Below are 18,606 nucleotides of genomic sequence, written 5' to 3'. Positions count from 1 at the left end.
GGCCTACCACAGACTCAGATTCACATGAAGAAAGTATAGCCAGACCCCTTTCTAGCCAATCTGAAAGCCCTCTCCTGGGTAATGCACACCTGCCACAAGTCTCCCACCAACATGACCAATTACATAGCCATATAGCGTATACTTCTGCGGTCCGCCATGTAGCGTATACTTGTGCGGTCCACAGAGAGTGTGGTGTGGGAGTTAGGAGACATTTCAAGAGCATGAAGAGATGGAGAATGGAAGGAGAGATTGGAGGAAGGGAGAGAGTCTGGAGGAAATAAGGTAAGAGAAGGAGGGTGGGGGAGAGGTTGGAGCAGAGTGAAGGAGAGAGAGAGTGGAGAGGAGATGATGAAACATCAGGAGGGAGAGAATGAAGCAGAGGAGGAAAGAGGGGAGAAAGGGCAGAGAAGGGAAATGGAGGAAGAGAGACATGGAGATAGCGAAGCTAGCCACCGAAAAGTAGATGGTGGGGAAGAACAGGGGGAGAGGGAAAGGGAGAACTTGCTGGGAGGTGGAGCAATGGAGTTTCAGTCTTGATGACCGGGGCCAGACAGGTGCTTCTAAATTGGTGGAGAAGGGACCAGAGTAAAGACCAGAGATAAGGAATTATGAAGAGAATTCCTAGCCCCAATTGCTTGATCAGGTGGGCAGGACCACACTGAATGGGAAATGGTATAATACCCCGGGGTCCATCATTTGTGCAGTATCCGATGCCTGACCCCGTCAGAGAAATCTAGGGTGCAGAGTGAGAGTAGCTGTTAGCCAACCTCCAGAGGACCAACGCAAGATCCTGAAGACTGCAGCAGCGGCCAAAAAACGGTTCTAGGTCATATTTCGGCTTTTTAAAGCCTGAACACAAAATAGACAGATTTGCGTTGGCCTTTTTTGTGTTGTTTTTAAAAAGCAGAAATATGACATACTGCCCCCTCCTGCCCTACCCCCATCCTCTGCCGTGGATTCTCTCGTTACTGGGGGGTTTAAACTCCCCACACCCCGGAACCTCCGATTTCCCCTCCCACCACCCACTTCCCAGCCCAACGCACATCAGTGATTATCTCCAGTGTGCAGAAAAAATGTCGCCAGAATAGCTCCGCGAGTGCGGGCTACTTTTCTTTCGTCTCAACGCTTTTCGGCCGAAATGTTGAGTTATTCTCGGACCTTGAGATTTATTCTGCGCACCTGGCGATAATCACGCATGGCATTAGTACCTCCCCCACAGTGATGTGCCTAACAGGAATTCTAAGCCCAAGAAGCAGACCTGCGGTCGAAACACGTGTCGGCTGTATCTAACACTTGCGCAGTGTGGTTGTATCAATCTTTGCCACTTATTATTTGGTGGATTCCCTGGGTACGGGTTTCCACACCACGACGCAATCATCTGCAGCAGTTTCACAATTGGCTACTAATTAGGTTGCACTGGAGAAGATGGGATTGTTATTGCCTTAACGAGCGCTGTGGTTTCCAGTCTCTTCTGCTCTGAGCAGTTTTGTGTAATCAATTTATGAACCTGCGACTGCAACAACACACACGCGCGCGAACACACAGTTATCCCAGTAAGCGCTTACCTCAATAAGCTATTTTATTGACTGCACATTTGGTCTGAAGTGGGTCATGCAGTTTCGGCCTAGATTAATCACACCGGTCTGAATGCCAATGAACAAATTACACCTTGAGATCAAGCACTGCGTGTTAGTTTTGTGATGAGCAATGCACCTTTAATGTAGATTTACTCTCAACTACTTTAGCATCGCCTCCAGAAGAGGCCTCACACGAGTATATTTTGACGTGCAGCCTTTCCACGTGTGGGTGGAATAAGCCCACAAGGAACTGCAACATCAAAGTTTGCCAAAAAGCAATAACAGGATAGGTTTGTGGGACTCTAGAAAAACGAGCATGTTGTGGGAGATTGCAAAGATGTACACAAGTGAGTGTGTGCCCAGATCCAGAATAGAGTCAGTGCTGTGTCCTCTGGCTGGTTAACTAATGCCATCTTGCGCCGCAGTGAGGCTTTGATGATAGCTGCATGGGTGCCCAATGCGTGTACCACTCACATCTTGCACCTAAGGCAGCACGTGTCTCCTTGCATATGGATGTTGAAGATAGCTGCATGCTGCCACAGTCGAGCCATGCACAGAGAAGGGCCAATGCATGCATGCTGCCACACTCGAGCCATGCACAGAGAAGGGCCAATGCATGCATGCTGCCACACTCGAGCCATGCACAGAGAAGGGTCAATGCATGCATGCTGCCACACTCGAGCCATGCACAGATAAGGGCCATTCATGCATGCTGCCACACTCGAGCCATGCACAGAGAAGGGCCAATGCATGCCTGCTGCCACAATCGAGCCATGCACAGATAAGGGCCATTCATGCATGCTGCCACACTCGAGCCATGCACAGAGAAGGGCCAATGCATGCATGCTGCCACTCGCGAGCCATGCACAGATAAGGGCCAATGCATGCATGCTGCCACACTCGAGCCATGCACAGATAAGGGCCATTCATGCATGCTGCCACACTCGAGCCATGCACAGAGAAGGGCCAATGCATGCATGCTGCCACACTCGGCCATGCACAGAGAAGGGCCAATGCATGCGTGCTGCCACACTCGAGCCATGCACAGAGAAGGGCCAATGCATGCGTGCTGCCACACTCGAGCCATGCACAGAGAAGGGCCAATGCATGCGTGCTGCCACACTCGAGCCATGCACAGAGAAGGGCCAATGCATGCGTGCTGCCACACTCGAGCCATGCACAGAGAAGGGCCAAGGCATGCGTGCTGCCACACTCGAGCCATGCACAGAGAAGGGCCAAGGCATGCGTGCTGCCACACTCGAGCCATGCACAGAGAAGTGCCAATGCATGCATGCTGCCACACTCGGGCCATGCACAGAGAAGTGCCAATGCATGCATGCTGCCACACTCGGGCCATGCACAGAGAAGGGCCAATGCATGCGTGCTGCCACACTCGAGCCATGCACAGAGAAGGGCCAATGCATGCGTGCTGCCACACGAGCCATGCACAGAGAAGGGCCAATGCATGCGTGCTGCCACACTCGAGCCATGCACAGAGAAGGGCCAATGCATGTGTGCTGCCACACTCGAGCCATGCACAGATAAGGGCCATTCATGCGTGCTGCCACACTCGAGCCATGCACAGAGAAGGGCCAAGGCATGCGTGCTGCCACACTCGAGCCATGCACAGAGAAGTGCCAATGCATGCATGCTGCCACACTCGGGCCATGCACAGAGAAGGGCCAATGCATGCATGCTGCCACACTCGAGCCATGCACAGAGAAGGGCCAATGCATGCGTGCTGCCACACTCGAGCCATGCACAGAGAAGGGCCAATGCATGCGTGCTGCCACACTCGAGCCATGCACAGAGAAGGGCCAATGCATGCGTGCTGCCACACTCGAGCCATGCACAGAGAAGGGCCAATGCATGCGTGCTGCCACACTCGAGCCATGCACAGAGAAGGGCCAATGCATGCGTGCTGCCACACTCGAGCCATGCACAGAGAAGGGCCAATGCATGCGTGCTGCCACACTCGAGCCATGCACAGATAAGGGCCATTCATGCGTGCTGCCACACTCGAGCCATGCACAGAGAAGGGCCAAGGCATGCGTGCTGCCACACTCGAGCCATGCACAGAGAAGTGCCAATGCATGCATGCTGCCACACTCGAGCCATGCACAGAGAAGTGCCAATGCATGCGTGCTGCCACACTCGGGCCATGCACAGAGAAGGGCCAATGCATGCGTGCTGCCACACTCGGGCCATGCACAGAGAAGTGCCAATGCATGCGTGCTGCCACACTCGGGCCATGCACAGAGAAGTGCCAATGCATGCGTGCTGCCACACTCGAGCCATGCACAGAGAAGGGCCAATGCATGCGTGCTGCCACACTCGAGCCATGCACAGAGAAGGGCCAATGCATGCATGCTGCCACACTCGAGCCATGCACAGAGAAGGGCCAATGCATGCATGCTGCCACACTCGGGCCATCTACAGCCAATGCAACTCTCCCTCTCTGGGGCTCTTTGTTTCTGCTTAGAGTGTATGCACATGTGCATTGGCTCTGAGCCATAGTACACGCGGGGATGCACTGGTGTTTACAGATCTAGGAATGCACATGCAGCCAATAGTATTTTCTGTATTAAAGCGTTATATCACTAGTATCATAAAACACATGGCATTTTTCTCATCTGAGAGCATAGACATACTAAGGGTGTCATCACAGGGAAGTGGGTGGCGCCAAGAAAAAGGGTCCCAAGGTTTCTCTTTCTATGCGATCTCTCTAGAACTGTTTGCCTTTGCTACGTGATTGGAATAAGGACGATACGTTCTGAATATAAACACGAGCTGATTCTGTTTCGTTTGTTTATTGCTTTACAGCCAGCCCAGAGATCGATACGAAGACAATGTCACCTCAAAGTCTATCAAGACAGTGTACTCTACCGCCGATCGGTAAGCACAACTTACGGCGGGGGTGGGGGGTGATACGGGGGGGGCTCTGGATAAAGTCACATTGGCAGTGGCGAAAGGCGAAAGCTCGCTTCTCTGCGTTATCAACAGTCCAGACAGAATTTGGAGGGACAATGACGATGAGTGCCAAGAGTCGCCATGTTTGTGTCGAGGCAACATATTTTGAGGGTGCATACGCAATTGCAATGTGTTGATCTGAGTACATGAATGGGACCCTCACTGAGAAGATCGCCTCCATTACACGAAGCAGGTAGAATACATTCACCCAGAATGCTCTGGTGACTTATGTCTGGCACCCCTGGGGATGTGACCACTAGCCAACAACTGACTGTCATTTCACATTATCCAGTGTGGCTGAAGGCAAGCAACAGCGGCCCCTGGGCACCCGTCATTTACTACTAGGTGTTACCTACACCCAAGTGTAGCCTGACTTGTGGCGCCGTGGGGGTCCTCTCCTTCTCTTAACCAATAACCGGCTGTAGATCGCTCTGATCTGGCATGCAATGTTTCCACGGTATGTCGACAGCGCCACCAATGCCAGGAGCCCGTCTGCAAAAGTCAAGCAGTTGGTAACTCTTCCAGGAACATCCTCTTGCAGCCAAGCTGCAGAGGAGCAGACCTCGAGTCAGTCTGTGCGCGCGCATGCTGCGATCAGAGGCGGGGTCCTGCAGGACAGAGGGCAGCAAGGAAAGCGAGAAAGGGTGCTTGTCGTGAAATGTTCCTGGTGCTTGGGTGTTTCCAGTCTTATTTTAGGTGCCAATGTAATACTGGCGCTATCTCTAGTGCCCTATTCCCCCCCCCCCCCCCCCCCCCCGCATCCCCCACTCTGTTATCTTGTTTGTGACATGGTTCCCGTGTGATACTTTTATGCTATGTTTTGTAGGTTGGACTATGTTTTTGATATGTGGTTACGCTCTGTTACCTTATGATATGGCTGTTAGGTTCTGCCTTATTTTGAAATGCTCTGCTATATTTACATTTGGTGTGCTGTGCCATGATATGGTATGTTGTTTGGACATGATGTGATATGTTCGTTTAATATACTAGAGTGCTTTGCTATGTTCGGCTGTGTTATTTTGCATTGTCATGTTAGCATGACTGAGTCCTCCTGGTTTTTGCATGCAGGGTGCGCTCGTGCTGTTTTCTTGCTTCCCTTTCCCCATGTATGCTGTCACTCTGCACCCTGCCAAGCACCAGTACCCCTCACCCCTGTCTTAGGTCTTGCATTACACGCCACCTAGTTAGCACTGTTTCTCCAAGAAACCAGGGGCGTCATTTCACCAAAATGCCGGGGGTAGCAGAAGTTTGACCCCACCCCGATCACGGGAAGCGATGGAACACGACCTTTTACCCCTTGACAACACCGGAAGTGGCATCACATAGCATTCTTCCTACGTGCACTATGAAAACTATGGTTACAATATCACTGTAACGTGATGAACATTTCATACAAGAATGGATCACCATATGTATTGGCAGAAAAAAAACAAACGTGCTATAACTGTAACTTGCGAAAAAGATGATTATTCTACTCCAAATGCTTTTTGGAGGATTTTGTCTGCATTGCGACTTTGAGGTGTTTAAGAACAGACTAAATCAGTGACTCACCCCCTGAAGTGTGCCTGTAGTAAACCTTTAATGAGTCTAGCAATTATTGTATAGAATTCCAGAAAGACACATTATTTGGTATTCCTATTCTTTCTTATTTAGGGTCACTGCTCAAAGTGTTAGACATGTGGAACCCACTGTTTTTTAAGGAGCCTGAACAGGAAAGCCAGCCACTCTAGAAACAGGGGTAGCAACCACAGGGGTCGAAAGGGAGACCTCGGGGATCACTAAATGACGTCCCTGCAAGCAACACTAGGTCCTCCTCACTGCTAAAACTGCCAAATCTGCATTATTACATGCATTTTGAAAGTGCGCTCCGCCTGCGTTTCAGCTGTTTCAGCAGAATGTGGCAGCCCCGCCTCCCCTCTCCTCTTTTCCCACCTTTATGGTAAGCTGATCCTAAACCCCTCTGGAACTTGATATCGACATGCTGCCCTCTTCTAAAACAAGAAGGTAACTTCCGCTCACGTAGCGAGGATAGAAGAGCCTGGATTATTTAGATAACTCCCAGAAGAGCCGAGCCTCAGCACAAGATCCACACCACGGTAGCAATCCATCTGAAGTTCCTGGCAAGCCTGAAGCACCTCTATTCGGCCTGGACCAGGGAGCTGCTCCAGAGAAGCACAGTTGAAAACCCATCGTCATTTAAGAGCAATTGTAATTCCACTCAGCTTTTTTGCCTGTGGAACCTGATTATTTGTGGGCACTTGTGGCCTAGGGAGTGAGGCGGACAGAATGTACTATCCATTATCCTGGGCACTGCCAGATTCCAGTAAAATCCCTTTTCACATGATTTAACTGATGCAAAGACCATGTCAATGTATGGCGAGGGTAGGAGAGGTACAGCATCTGCTCATTGTGCGTCTTCACTATTCAATGCTGGAAATGGAAAAAAGACTCTGGGAGCTTAGCTACTGGTGGAGTGGGCAGCACGCTGGGTCAGAGTAATAATGGAATTATGGCAGACAAGTGATAGCCTTGTAAAAATGAAAAATAAACATATGGCTAGAATAATTCTATTTTATAGAAATGATGTGAAGCATGAAACAACCACATAATAGACCAACCTGATGATATATAAATGTTACAGTAACACGTTGTGGAACAAGAGTATGACTGTAGTTTTATGTTCCGCATCCTCAATGGAAGCCTACAATTATCAACATGCAAAGTAATGGCCAACATGCGTAGTAATGTACAGCTAAAACTCAAGGTTTTAATGTGTACTATGAAGACTGAAATCAACACAGTGCAAGAAAATCAATGATGCAGTCACCTATTTGTCAATTTTTCAGGTTTCAGGTTTCTGCACCTCTCCTATTTCTAGTCACCCAACATTGACATGTAGAACAGGACATGCCACAAACTATAGGCACTCCCAAATACCCATGCACACCTATGAAACTATCTGTTAATCACACTTAAATATGTTTAAATGCAAAACGAAAGAGGAAATGATCCAAAGCTCTTCTGAGTTGTAAGTTAGACAGCAAAAAAGAGCAAACTAGGGGTCGTAAGGTAGCAGTGTGCTATTTAGTACCATTATTATCAAAGCTATGTGGTTCTGCTGCGTTGGAAACCTTCCACTGGTGCCCCCTAAACAGCACCAGGACACATGGAACAGTAAACTATGGAGTGAAGGTAAACCCAATGCGCAGTTCCCAGAGAAATATGTTCAAGAAAGTCCAAACTGTAGAACAGGGTCATGTGCTTGTGTGCAGAATTTATTTGGTCATAAACAGCCGACACGTGTTTCGACCAATCCGGTCGTTATCAAGGCTGTACATTGGTAGAAAAATAAATATCAACATAACAATGCGTTCAAACGGAAAGATAAATACCATTGGTTCAAGGAAATTGCACAATCACATATCAAAAGAATATTCCCAGAAGCATCACATCAGAAGAAAAGCAAAAGCGATGTAAGACAAAGTCATACCAATATGGAATGGTTTGTTGATGCAGGTACGGAGAATGAGAATAGTCCATGGCCAAGACAAATGGAAAATGAAAAATATAAAATGCCCAATTAGTGAAAATACAATGGCCATAAGTATCAGAGAAAATCTCTCCACAAGGTCCATACATGTGCATGCGAAATGATGTGACATTCCGTATGTCCAAATGGTCAAATAACAAATTCTCAAGGTCAGTGGTGACTCAGGAAGAGTATCTGAAAAGGGAATGGTGAAATCCTCACTCAAATGCTAAAATGAGGTATTGCAGTGAGAAATTGCAAGTCAATAATATTGGAAAAAACTTACCACCATAGATAAATCTTTGGTGAATCAATTGATGTTAATGTCTAAATAAAAAAAAGAAGGAGGCATAAGGCACTGTTTCTGAAAGTGTGTGAAAATAGAGCGTGACAGAATGATAAGTAAATGCAGTTGTACCTGGTTAGCATAGATGCTCTGGTGAGTACAGGGGTTCAATCCCCATAACCAAATGAGTGTATATGCCCAATCTGTAGGAGGTTGGTAATGCTAAAGCCAATGATTATATGTCCGCCGTCTTTCGGTCGGAGTTGTAAGTTAGTCTCCAGGTGCTGGACAGAGCTGATCACTGGGAGTGCAGAGCTGCCTGTCTGCTCAGGCGTGGCCTTTTGGTTCCAGATTCGGGAGTAATCCGGCCAAATTCCACTAATTACCATATTTCTAAGTGCTATTAATTTATTTTAAAGCCCAGTTTTCACCACTTTCTTGGTTGAGTGACTGGCACCCATATGCACGTGATGTCTCTGCTAGTTCGCTCTCATTGAAATTCCAGATGAAATAACTTATAGCAAGATGAGCCAATCTGGGTGGCCCTTTTAAAAGAGGTCAGACTTCGACCATGGTATCTTGCATACACTCACTACAAGTGGTTTGCTATGGCTACAAAGTGACCTTTAGTGCTACACAAAATACCTAAATTTAAGAACATATCAACCGGCACACTGCCAGTGTAGTCAGTATTGTAAGGGCACGCAAATCTGTAATCGGCTATACTCCTAGGACTTATTGTTCCCTATGCAGTACCAGTCTCAAATTACACACACTCAGACACACACAACTGCATAGCATCAACCCGATGACGCAACCACTTTACAATTACACTCCTGCAACACATTCACCACACACACAGCACTGTGCATTCAGCATTTCCATAACACACGATTCCTTGGCCAGTTGCATTCTTATACACAAACATACCAATGCAGCGACATCCCTGTTTCCCAGCCAAACCCCTCTAGAGTTACACCTTTAATCGCAAGCAGCTATCTCCACTTAGTTTAAAAAAAATCTCGTACAGCTGTCTTGTATGCTAGCATTGAGTAATTTCCAATGAACTCTTCCAATTAGCAGCCAATCGCGGAACGCGGCAGTGAGTCCTACCTGTCTCCCTGTGGCGCGCCCTCATCCCCTGCTCCCGCTACATATCCCAGCTCCTTTGCCACCACCACACCCTAATAGTAACCTTCTTGGTGCTTACCCTATGTACAGTGCTCTTTTGTTTTTGAGCTATGTTAGTGCTTTATAAATCCAATGCTTACAAACTCTCTGCAAGGCCCGCGCTAGCCAGCCCGCTTCTTGAATGCATAACATTGGTAAGGAGTGTTACTTACAGCGTACCTCTCTGCCATCATCCCTCCAGCCACAACCCACATATGCAGCCAAATATAGCTTGTCTCGGGAAGATAGCTCACAGGCAACACGCTCGCATTGGAAGCAAGAACCCAGAGCAACACAGGTTCAATTCCCACGTCCACGCTTAGAAACCTCTGGGTGTTAAGTGTATTATAAATAACCAATTATTAAAATTGATTATAACTCCAAAATGTAATGTCCCTTTTCTATGCCCATTTGTCTCGGGTCTTAACGACAGCCATTCCACCTGTCCCCTTTTTTTACTCCTGTTGTGGGTTGCAGCCCACCATGCAAACCTAGAGGCGGGGTTGTCGCCTAACGTGCACTTCTGAGTTAGAAATGAAAGAAGATTGACCTACACTTCTGGCTTCTGTGTTTTATTGGCTTTTCAGTTTAATTTCTGTGTTTTTAATTGCATCCGCTGCTGCGGATTTAAAACAACCCTCATGCCGGCAGTCAAGGTGCACTTGGCTGGGTGTGTAACGACCACCCCACACAGAACTATGCGACGAACCAAACACAAGAGTCCTGGTAACTACATGCTGTAGTCAGCTGACAGCATACATGAGCACTACATATCCACCGTGGTGTGCAGCCCTACCAGAGAAATCCGTAGAACTGCCACTCAACCAAGATAAGCAATGCACATCCAATGCACCACTCATCCAGACACCAGACACTGGTCTGTCAGTGCCCGAGTGACTGCACTTTCAGACCAGGATACAGTGCTGTGCAGGTGCACCAATGACAGCGGAACACTGTTGATATTGTCGTTGGTGCAGCTCTGTCTACGTGGCCTCTCTGCCCAGCCTTGTGGTTCCCAATCTGTCACCCACACGTAGGAGTGGGAACTTAGCATGCACTCGGGTAAATGTGTTTGCTAGAAATAAACATTGCAGGTTGCCCACAGAGAGACAGATGTGCCACTCTCCTGATGATCGCTGCATTAAGAATGATATTATATTTGCGTGCCACAGCATGAGTAGATCAACGCTCACCGTGCACCGGGTAAACATTCAGATTTCAAAATCCTCGCAAAGATGCAAATAGCACCACAAATCACCATAAGAATAGCAAAGCAAATCACCATAACAATAGCACTGCAAATCACCATAACAATAGCAAAGCAAATCACCATAACAATAGCAAAGCAAATCACCATAGAATAATATAAACTCGACAGATCAACATAACCATTATCCTGCATGCACACCCTCAAACACACAGAACAAAACACACCCATTTCTCTAACCTAAAACCACCGCAAACTGCACACACTACTCAACACCCAATAGGAAATGAAACCAATCACACACAAATCACCCGGTACACATGAACACACCAAACATCACATAACGTCTACCAACTAAAAACAAGCCAGCACACAGTGACCGTTTATTCCGCACTGAAGCTACCAGGTGGTAATTAGTGGCAGCCGCACTCAGACAGCAATGCAATAAACTTTGTTCTGACAGTGGGTTTCACATCACATTGCCACCATAACGTTCAGTGTGTGACATTACCATCCTAACAACACGGGGGTGCACCTGCATGTTTTTGTTCTTATCCGTCAATGCTTTATCAATAAGCCATGCTTTGCGCACCTCCATGAAATCATCATTGCCAATCAATCCAAATCCAGGGGGAACAGAGCTCTAGCAGCATCGATAATTGCTAATATTATGAGGACATTTATTGTTCCCAATTGCCCAGTTCCAATCCCATTACTAGCTTGCAATCAGGACACTTATTTATTTATTTGTATTGCACCGGTAGCTCTCGAGCGCGGAAACAGGAACACGGAGGACAAATGACAAACAGTGTACACGTATCACGAGACATTTGATCAACATGAATAGTTGGACGGACTATATTGTGTGTATTACTTAAAGATGTGAGTTTTCAGTAATTTGCGAAAGCGTTGATAGTTAGCTTCCATCCTTAGCTGGCCTGGGAGGTTATTCCATAAGCCTGCTACAGATATAGGGAAGGATTTACCAGCCCCGTTTTTACGTCTGAAAGGAGCCACCACAATCAATCCTTGTTCGGCTGATTTTAGCTTTCTGGCGGGCTTGTATGGAATGATTTTAGTTTTCAGGTATTCAGGGGCTTTACCCAAAATACATCTATGTGTGAGCATGAGGGACTTGAATTGGACTCTCTCTTCGATTTTTAGACAGTGTAGTTATTTCCTGGCTTCGCTAATGTGCTGTTTCCTGGTTTTTTGCTTGATGATTCTCACTGCATTGTTTTGCAGAACTTGGTAGCTATGGTAGCAATTTTTGTTAGATCCTAGTATTAGCGCATTGCCATAGTCCAGGCGGGATAAGATGGTAGCTCTTGTGACCGTGGCGCTGTTTTCCTCAGATAGGTAAGGTCTTATGGCTTTTAGTAAACAGAGGTAAGAGCACGTTTTTTTATAACGTAAAGGGTTTGAGCATCTGATCCCAGAGACGCTTCTAGCATCATCACAAGGGTTTGGACCTTGTTTAGGACCTGAATTTGAGTATTTTTTATGGTGAAGGTGTTGTATGCGAGATGGAGCTTAGATCTGACTAGATTGGAACCAAAGACCATAAGCTCTGCTTTGTTGCCGTTTAGGCACATCCAATTTTGGTCCATCCATTGCTCTACCGCGTTGTATACCAGGCTTAGTTTTTCGTTGTCCTTTTGATGGTTTCCACTTAGTTCAATTACCAGCTGAGTGTCGTCAGTGTAATTGGTAAAGAACGTGTTGATGTTATCAAGGACTATACAGAGAAACCCAAGGTAGAGGTTAAACAGGAGTGGGGACATGCTGGCACCTTGTGGAACTCCACATGTGATTGCTTTTTCTATTGAGAATAGATTTCCCCAGTGAACTCTAGATGTTCTGTTTTGTAGGAAAGACATGATCCAGCTTATTGCTTCTCAGCGCTCAGGTCCAAGAGTACGAGCAGGCCAGCTTTCCACTCATCAATGATGTTGTGCATCTTAGTCTGTAGATCCAGCATAGCTGTTTCTGTGCTATGCGCTGGTCGGAAACCAGACTGTTGGTGGTGGAGGAGTTCCGAGCTTTCTACATGTTCTTGGAGCTGTGTGGTGGCAATCTTGTCCATGATTTTAAGTATAACATTGCAGTTGGTTATGGGTCTTAGATTATTTGGGCCCCTCTGGTGTAGATTAGTTTTTTTTACAAGGGGCATGACTGTTACCCTTTTTATACTTTTAGGCACGATTTGATCACAGAAAGATGTGTTAATCACTTTAGTTAAAGCTGGTGCAAAGATGTCAGGATGGTCTAGGATGATGTTGGCCGGGAGTATGTTTCCGGCATACATGTGTTCTCATTTGTGTGGCTCGTGGCGTTTAAGAATAACCAGAAAGTGGTGTTTTTAGCACCTGACCTTTCTGACTCATGTATGTTGGGACGTAACATTAATAACCTGTATGTGGTGATCACAGTCTGTAAATTGACAAGGGGGGTCCTGGGAGTCTCTCTGCCAGACATTAGTCCTGGTTACGAGAGACTTACCCAGAGTCTTTAGCTCACTATCTTTCACAGAGAAGAAATATCCCAAACATATCAATCTTTGTCCTGCCCTGGGGCAGTCCAGCACCGAAATGCTAGGCAATTCTCCTCTGAACAAGAGTACCAACAGCAAACCCAGACACATGTTTCTGTCTGGTTGGACCTCATCAGTAGGGTGAAGCTGTGCCTCTCTAAGAATAGTGAGCAAGGGGTCCACGTCTGGATTCCCCTAGTAACTTAGGGTGAGACCCAAAGTTACTTAAATATGTAAATTGACAAGGGGGGTCCTGGGAGTCTCTCTGCCAGACATTAGTCCTGGTTACGAGAGACCATGAATTAGAAACAAAATATATTATTTATTTAAGTATGATTGTAGCTCTGCCCCAAACCCAGAATAAAATGAACACATTGCGCTAAAACCCTTTTTAGTGCTGGCTATTATGTAAAACGCCACCTTTAAGCCGAGACAATTGCATTAGAGTAAGGCTAGGAAGAAATGGCATGAGCGGGGATACAAAGCTTGCAGGTGTTTGGGTATTTACTCACCCATTAACTGCCCTTGGCCATACTAATCCCTTTGCCCATTCCCACTCATTTACTCCTGGGATCTCTTTGAGCTAGCTTTTTCAAGTCTCACCATCAAACTTTTCTCTGGAAGTGCCAGCCAGGAGTTTTTAAAGCAATCTTCTGCGAGTTAATGACTTAACTGCAGCTGTAAATGCTCTAGCAGGACAGTTAAGTCCTGCCGCCTGTTAGTTCCCAGGTTTAAATTTATAAAAAGCAGGGGGAAGTAGCTTCTCCTTCTGGCGACACAGCATTGGAATGCCCTCCCCCCATTGAGAAGAGCGGACTAAACCATCCAAAAATGTAGATACAATACCCTTAATTGGCTCATAGCCAATGATCACTGACCCTCTGTGCCTAACCATCTCTTACCTCTGTTGTACTCTTGCAGTACAGAGCTGCACATGTATATAATTACTGTTCTTACCTGCACACTTTGAATCCGTTGTATGTAATTTAATATAATTATCTGTGTAACACAATGTATATTTTGATGCAACCTGTAACCTATGCCTAAAGTATCCTTGTAGCTGCTGCGCCCAGATACCTTCGGGCGAGGTGCGCCTTACAAATAAGTAAACAAACAAACTACTGTTGTAATAGAAATGCCTTAACCAGGTCTACCTTCATCCACTCCATTTATAAGAACCATACGTGTGCTTCAGTTAATAACAAGCATTGACCAAGCCAACAGTTTTGCCTTGCGTATAGGTATTAGAGAATTGCCGGGCACTGCTATTAAATGCCCATGTACTCGCACCATTTTGCAGCTGCCACCATCAATGGGCATTCATATCACTAGGGCTGTGTCTGGCAAGTGCCTTTCCCATGCCTACACAAAATCCCAAACTGTTGGCGTTGCCAATGCTTGTTTGATTAAGTTCCCCAGTATATTATCACTCCAGTGAAATGCTGTGTTACTAACACTAACACTAACACTAACACTGACATGTATTCTATTTTATTTATGAGCAGGTCAGTCATTGAGAAGGATATATGCACTTACTGTCGGAAACCGCTCAACATCGACCCAAAAATGATCCTGAAGGAAATGAACATCTGTTGCCATGCGACTTGCTTCAAGGTAAGGGGCAGGTCGTGATGGTGAGCCATTGGCGGGAAACCGCCGCCCACGCCCCCGCTTCAGAACTGTGCCTTGGGTTGATCACTTCATTCAGCATTGCCTTATTTTTCCTAGGCAAGGTTCTCCCGAGAGATAGATGTGAGAAGGGCGCATTGGGTGTCAAGAGCCAAGATGGGCCTGCTGGCTAACAACCTGGTAGCCCTTGTGGTTCCCTCCCCCCACCCTCAATAGTCTTCAATTTAAGAAGAGTCTGGTACAGACAGGGATCCTGCCAGGCCCCATAGCGGTACCCGGGCCTGAGAGGAACACATTCCCTTCCAACCTACTCTCCTCAGCCATGGGGATGGGGGCAGCGGGCAACTGCTGACAGAGCACTCCAAGGGGACCACGGGATAAGTTAATGGGCCACTCCGTGGCCCAAAAATGCCACAGGAAAAAGTAGCATTGCCGCTGTGCAAAGGCCTTTTGTATCGGGAACAGCAAGTTCCAAAACTATGTATAGTGAGTTGAGTTTAATTAATAAAATGGACCAGTCTCACCATCACCTCACCATCACCTCAGTTCACAGACAGCCACAGCTTGAAGTTAACTGTGACACCGAGTAGGATAGGGAATTTTTGTGCAAAGGGTTGTTGTGTTTGTTTTAAGTTGCTCTTTTGTTTGAAAGGATGCTGATCCAGTTTTCTGAAAACTGGACCTTGGTGACAGGTCTTCAAACCTACGGCAGACTATACACTATATAAAGCATTGTTTGCAAATGCCAGTATGCACTAGCAATGCGACGTGCAATGCTAACGTTTTGACGTGGAAGCGGGATCCCTCTTGGGCCTGAAGCACCTGGATGCGGTGCTTGTTGTTACCATGATGAGATGGATGACTGAGGAAGGAGTCACACGTGCTCACGTGCGCAGCTGCCCTGGAGAGACCGGGGTCACTCTGATTATGCAGTGTGCTCCACTAATCCCGATGATTCGCAAGCTCCGGATACATAGCCGTGATCTCCAAGCATAACCCTGCGGCATGGGTGCGGCGTTCCTTCATGACCAGGGATTTTTCGTGGAGTTTTTTCCGCAGATTTTTGGCAGGAAAAAAAACCCATCGAAAAATATGAGTCGGGTGGATAAAAAGATAGAAGAGGTAGGGGGGTGGGGAATAGATAGTAAAAAACTGGGAAGGGGCACCACCCAATTAAAAAATAAAATAATTCAATGAGTTTTTTCAGACAAAAATTGGTGGCAAAAAACTCAGCGAAAAAAATCCTGGCAATGGAATGACACAGAACCGCGGCATGAAATCTGTCACTGGCTGAAGCATGGTGGTGGTCACGGAGGTGCCTGGAACCACCATCCCAATACAGAACGTCAGGCATCTTATGGATGCGCGGCCATTTTCCTACCCCCTTCGAGAAGGAGCGGCTCTGTTTCATGCTCCTTACTGATAACATGCATTAGAGCAAGATTGATTGATTTTCAAATCTATGGGAATCAGAGAATGCATCCTTGAGAAAGCTAAAGTGCCTTAACTGCACCCATGCATTGATTATTACAAAGGGACCTACGGATAATCCAGCTGGGACCTCAAGTCAATTACTCAAAATGTGTGGCAGGTGCAACCGGGCAGCTCATGAAGCTACTACAGTAATGGGACTCAATCCCCTTTCTGGAATAGCAAGAGTGCTCCTGAAGACCCATTGGGGTCTGCAATGGCATTGTGCCCCGCGAGAGGAGGCACGCCTGTTTATATGATAGCACAAACTCCTTAATATTAAATAACATATACTGTAGATCTCGCCTTCCATTGTGTTCAGAACTACAGCCAGTCCTCCAGTGCCCAGCTAGTATTGCACACATGAATCCAATTGATCCAAATTTGGACTCATCGCAAGATATAAAACAAAGAAACTGTGTTGAAACTTTCATGTATTTGTGTGAATATATGTGTCTTAGATCCAGTTAACCCCAATAGGACACTGTTCATATGGTATCTATTTTGCTTGGTGTTTCAGTGTGAAGTGTGCAAGTCATCACTGGAAAACCTGAAAGCGGGGGACAGCATGTGGATCTTCAAGCAGACCATCCATTGTGCACCTTGCTACCTCTCAAGCAGAGGTAAGCTCTCATACGCCATCCTGACAGACTCTTGTACGCATGGACCTGAAGAACGTACCTCGCTTTCATCCAATGAGACGCCGCGTGCGAGTTGGTTGCCATTTACGTTGGTGTTATGTCTAACAATCACATGTTATATGTTTGCACTAAAGTTCTCACTGCACACCTTTGCCTTTTGATCAAGGCATAAAGATCCCTTATGCACTCCAGTACTAAATACCTCATTATAGGTTTGTCGGTATCATGCTGGTAATTCCAGCAGGATACCGGCAAACGGATCTACCGTTACCAGCGCCTGGTATCCCGGTCTTACCGGGATATTACAGGTGCCGGCAACAGTGGTAATTCCACACAGGACTCCATGGTGGGAATTGACGTATTACCGACACCAGTAATGCTGGTGCCAGCAATACCGGCTGTTTTTTGCAAGTGGGAGCCCGATTTACCTCCAGCTCTTGGCTAGAGGTAAATCACTCAACCCCCACCGGCAAACCTGTAGTCTGGCAGTGTGGGAAAAGCATCAGCAACACAATTATCACCACTTTTCCCGCACTGACACATTTATGAGATTGCAACAGTAAACTGCTACTGCTATAACATTGTTAACTGTATTATCTCATTAGATAGCATGATACCAAGAAATTGGTTCAGATTTAATCGCACACCTAATTTTATTTTTCAACATTTGTATCTTTCACTGTTAATATGTCTGCAAATATCTTCCACAAAAAAAAGCATTATTTACAAGGTGTTGCATTTCGTTACCATTCAGACATAGCCTTCGGCAAACTCCAATATTTCGTATGTATAGTGAATACATGGAATAGTATAGTAAAAATGCAGAATCAATTAAAAAACATAATTATAGAAGGCGCCAAGCAGATACATTTTTGTCGGGAAAATATTATTTTACAAAGAGCCAAGTGAATCGTCTATGCGGAAGCCATCGCAATAGATTAACCACATCATCATGAGCCATGACGCCTTATTCCCTCAATGCAGTCATATTTTACTTGCTCATCTCATCCCAGTAGAGTTGCAGGGTATTGGGGACAAGGATATTGCAGGTCAATTCCACATACCGATGCCCTGCTGTAAGTTGTCCGTGCTGTGTTATTTCTCCTGGGGGTCCCACTGTAATTATGCTCCCATCTGCCCCAATGTATTTCTGCTCCAAGGAGTCAGTACCTCTACTCGGATGTTGGCTCGTCCACACTGGATGGATGCCACAGAAGCCCTTTGAGGTCTCCATTGAATGCTCCTGTCACAAACACTTCCCAATTCTATATTCTAAAACACAATGCACATACCAATTAAGCAACTCACAGAATAGCAATTGAACAGACATCAAACATCAGAAATGTATACCTCTCCATCTAACATATACATCACTGTCTCGATCAATACATACTCATTCGATTGCCACAAAAGGCTCCCTGAACACAGGTGCCTTAAATGCCCTCTCACACACCATCTAAAAATAGACCCACACACAGTAGCTGTGTGTGATAAATTGACGTCTGCTCTGCAGGAGTATAAGGATGAGTAGAGGCTAAAACGCCCACTCAGGCCTCACACAGATAGCTCAGGGGCAACATGCTCGCCTTGGAAG

The 18,606-nt window shown here is 46.4% G+C and overlaps 1 protein-coding gene across 29 annotated transcripts in view; it reads left to right on the top strand.

Annotated features, from left to right (window-relative positions):
• SCEL (sciellin) overlaps nucleotides 1-18,606 on the top strand; it is a 500,729-nt gene that overhangs the window by 473,947 nt on the left and 8,176 nt on the right. For all 29 annotated transcript variants that reach the window (XM_069640234.1, XM_069640237.1, XM_069640230.1 and 26 more), the window contains 3 exons: nucleotides 4,401-4,472; nucleotides 14,778-14,886; nucleotides 16,892-16,994. In XM_069640234.1, coding sequence (XP_069496335.1) covers nucleotides 4,401-4,472; nucleotides 14,778-14,886; nucleotides 16,892-16,994 — 284 coding nt within the window. The remainder of the gene's footprint in view (nucleotides 1-4,400; nucleotides 4,473-14,777; nucleotides 14,887-16,891; nucleotides 16,995-18,606) is intronic.

The sequence above is a fragment of the Ambystoma mexicanum genome, chromosome 7q (genome assembly GCF_040938575.1).
Source record: "Ambystoma mexicanum isolate Mex_15411 chromosome 7q, UKY_AmexF1_1, whole genome shotgun sequence".
Classification (NCBI taxonomy): Eukaryota; Metazoa; Chordata; class Amphibia; order Caudata; family Ambystomatidae; genus Ambystoma; species Ambystoma mexicanum.
The sequence above is the reverse complement of the archived record's forward strand: the minus strand, read 5'-3'. Positions and strand labels throughout refer to the sequence as shown.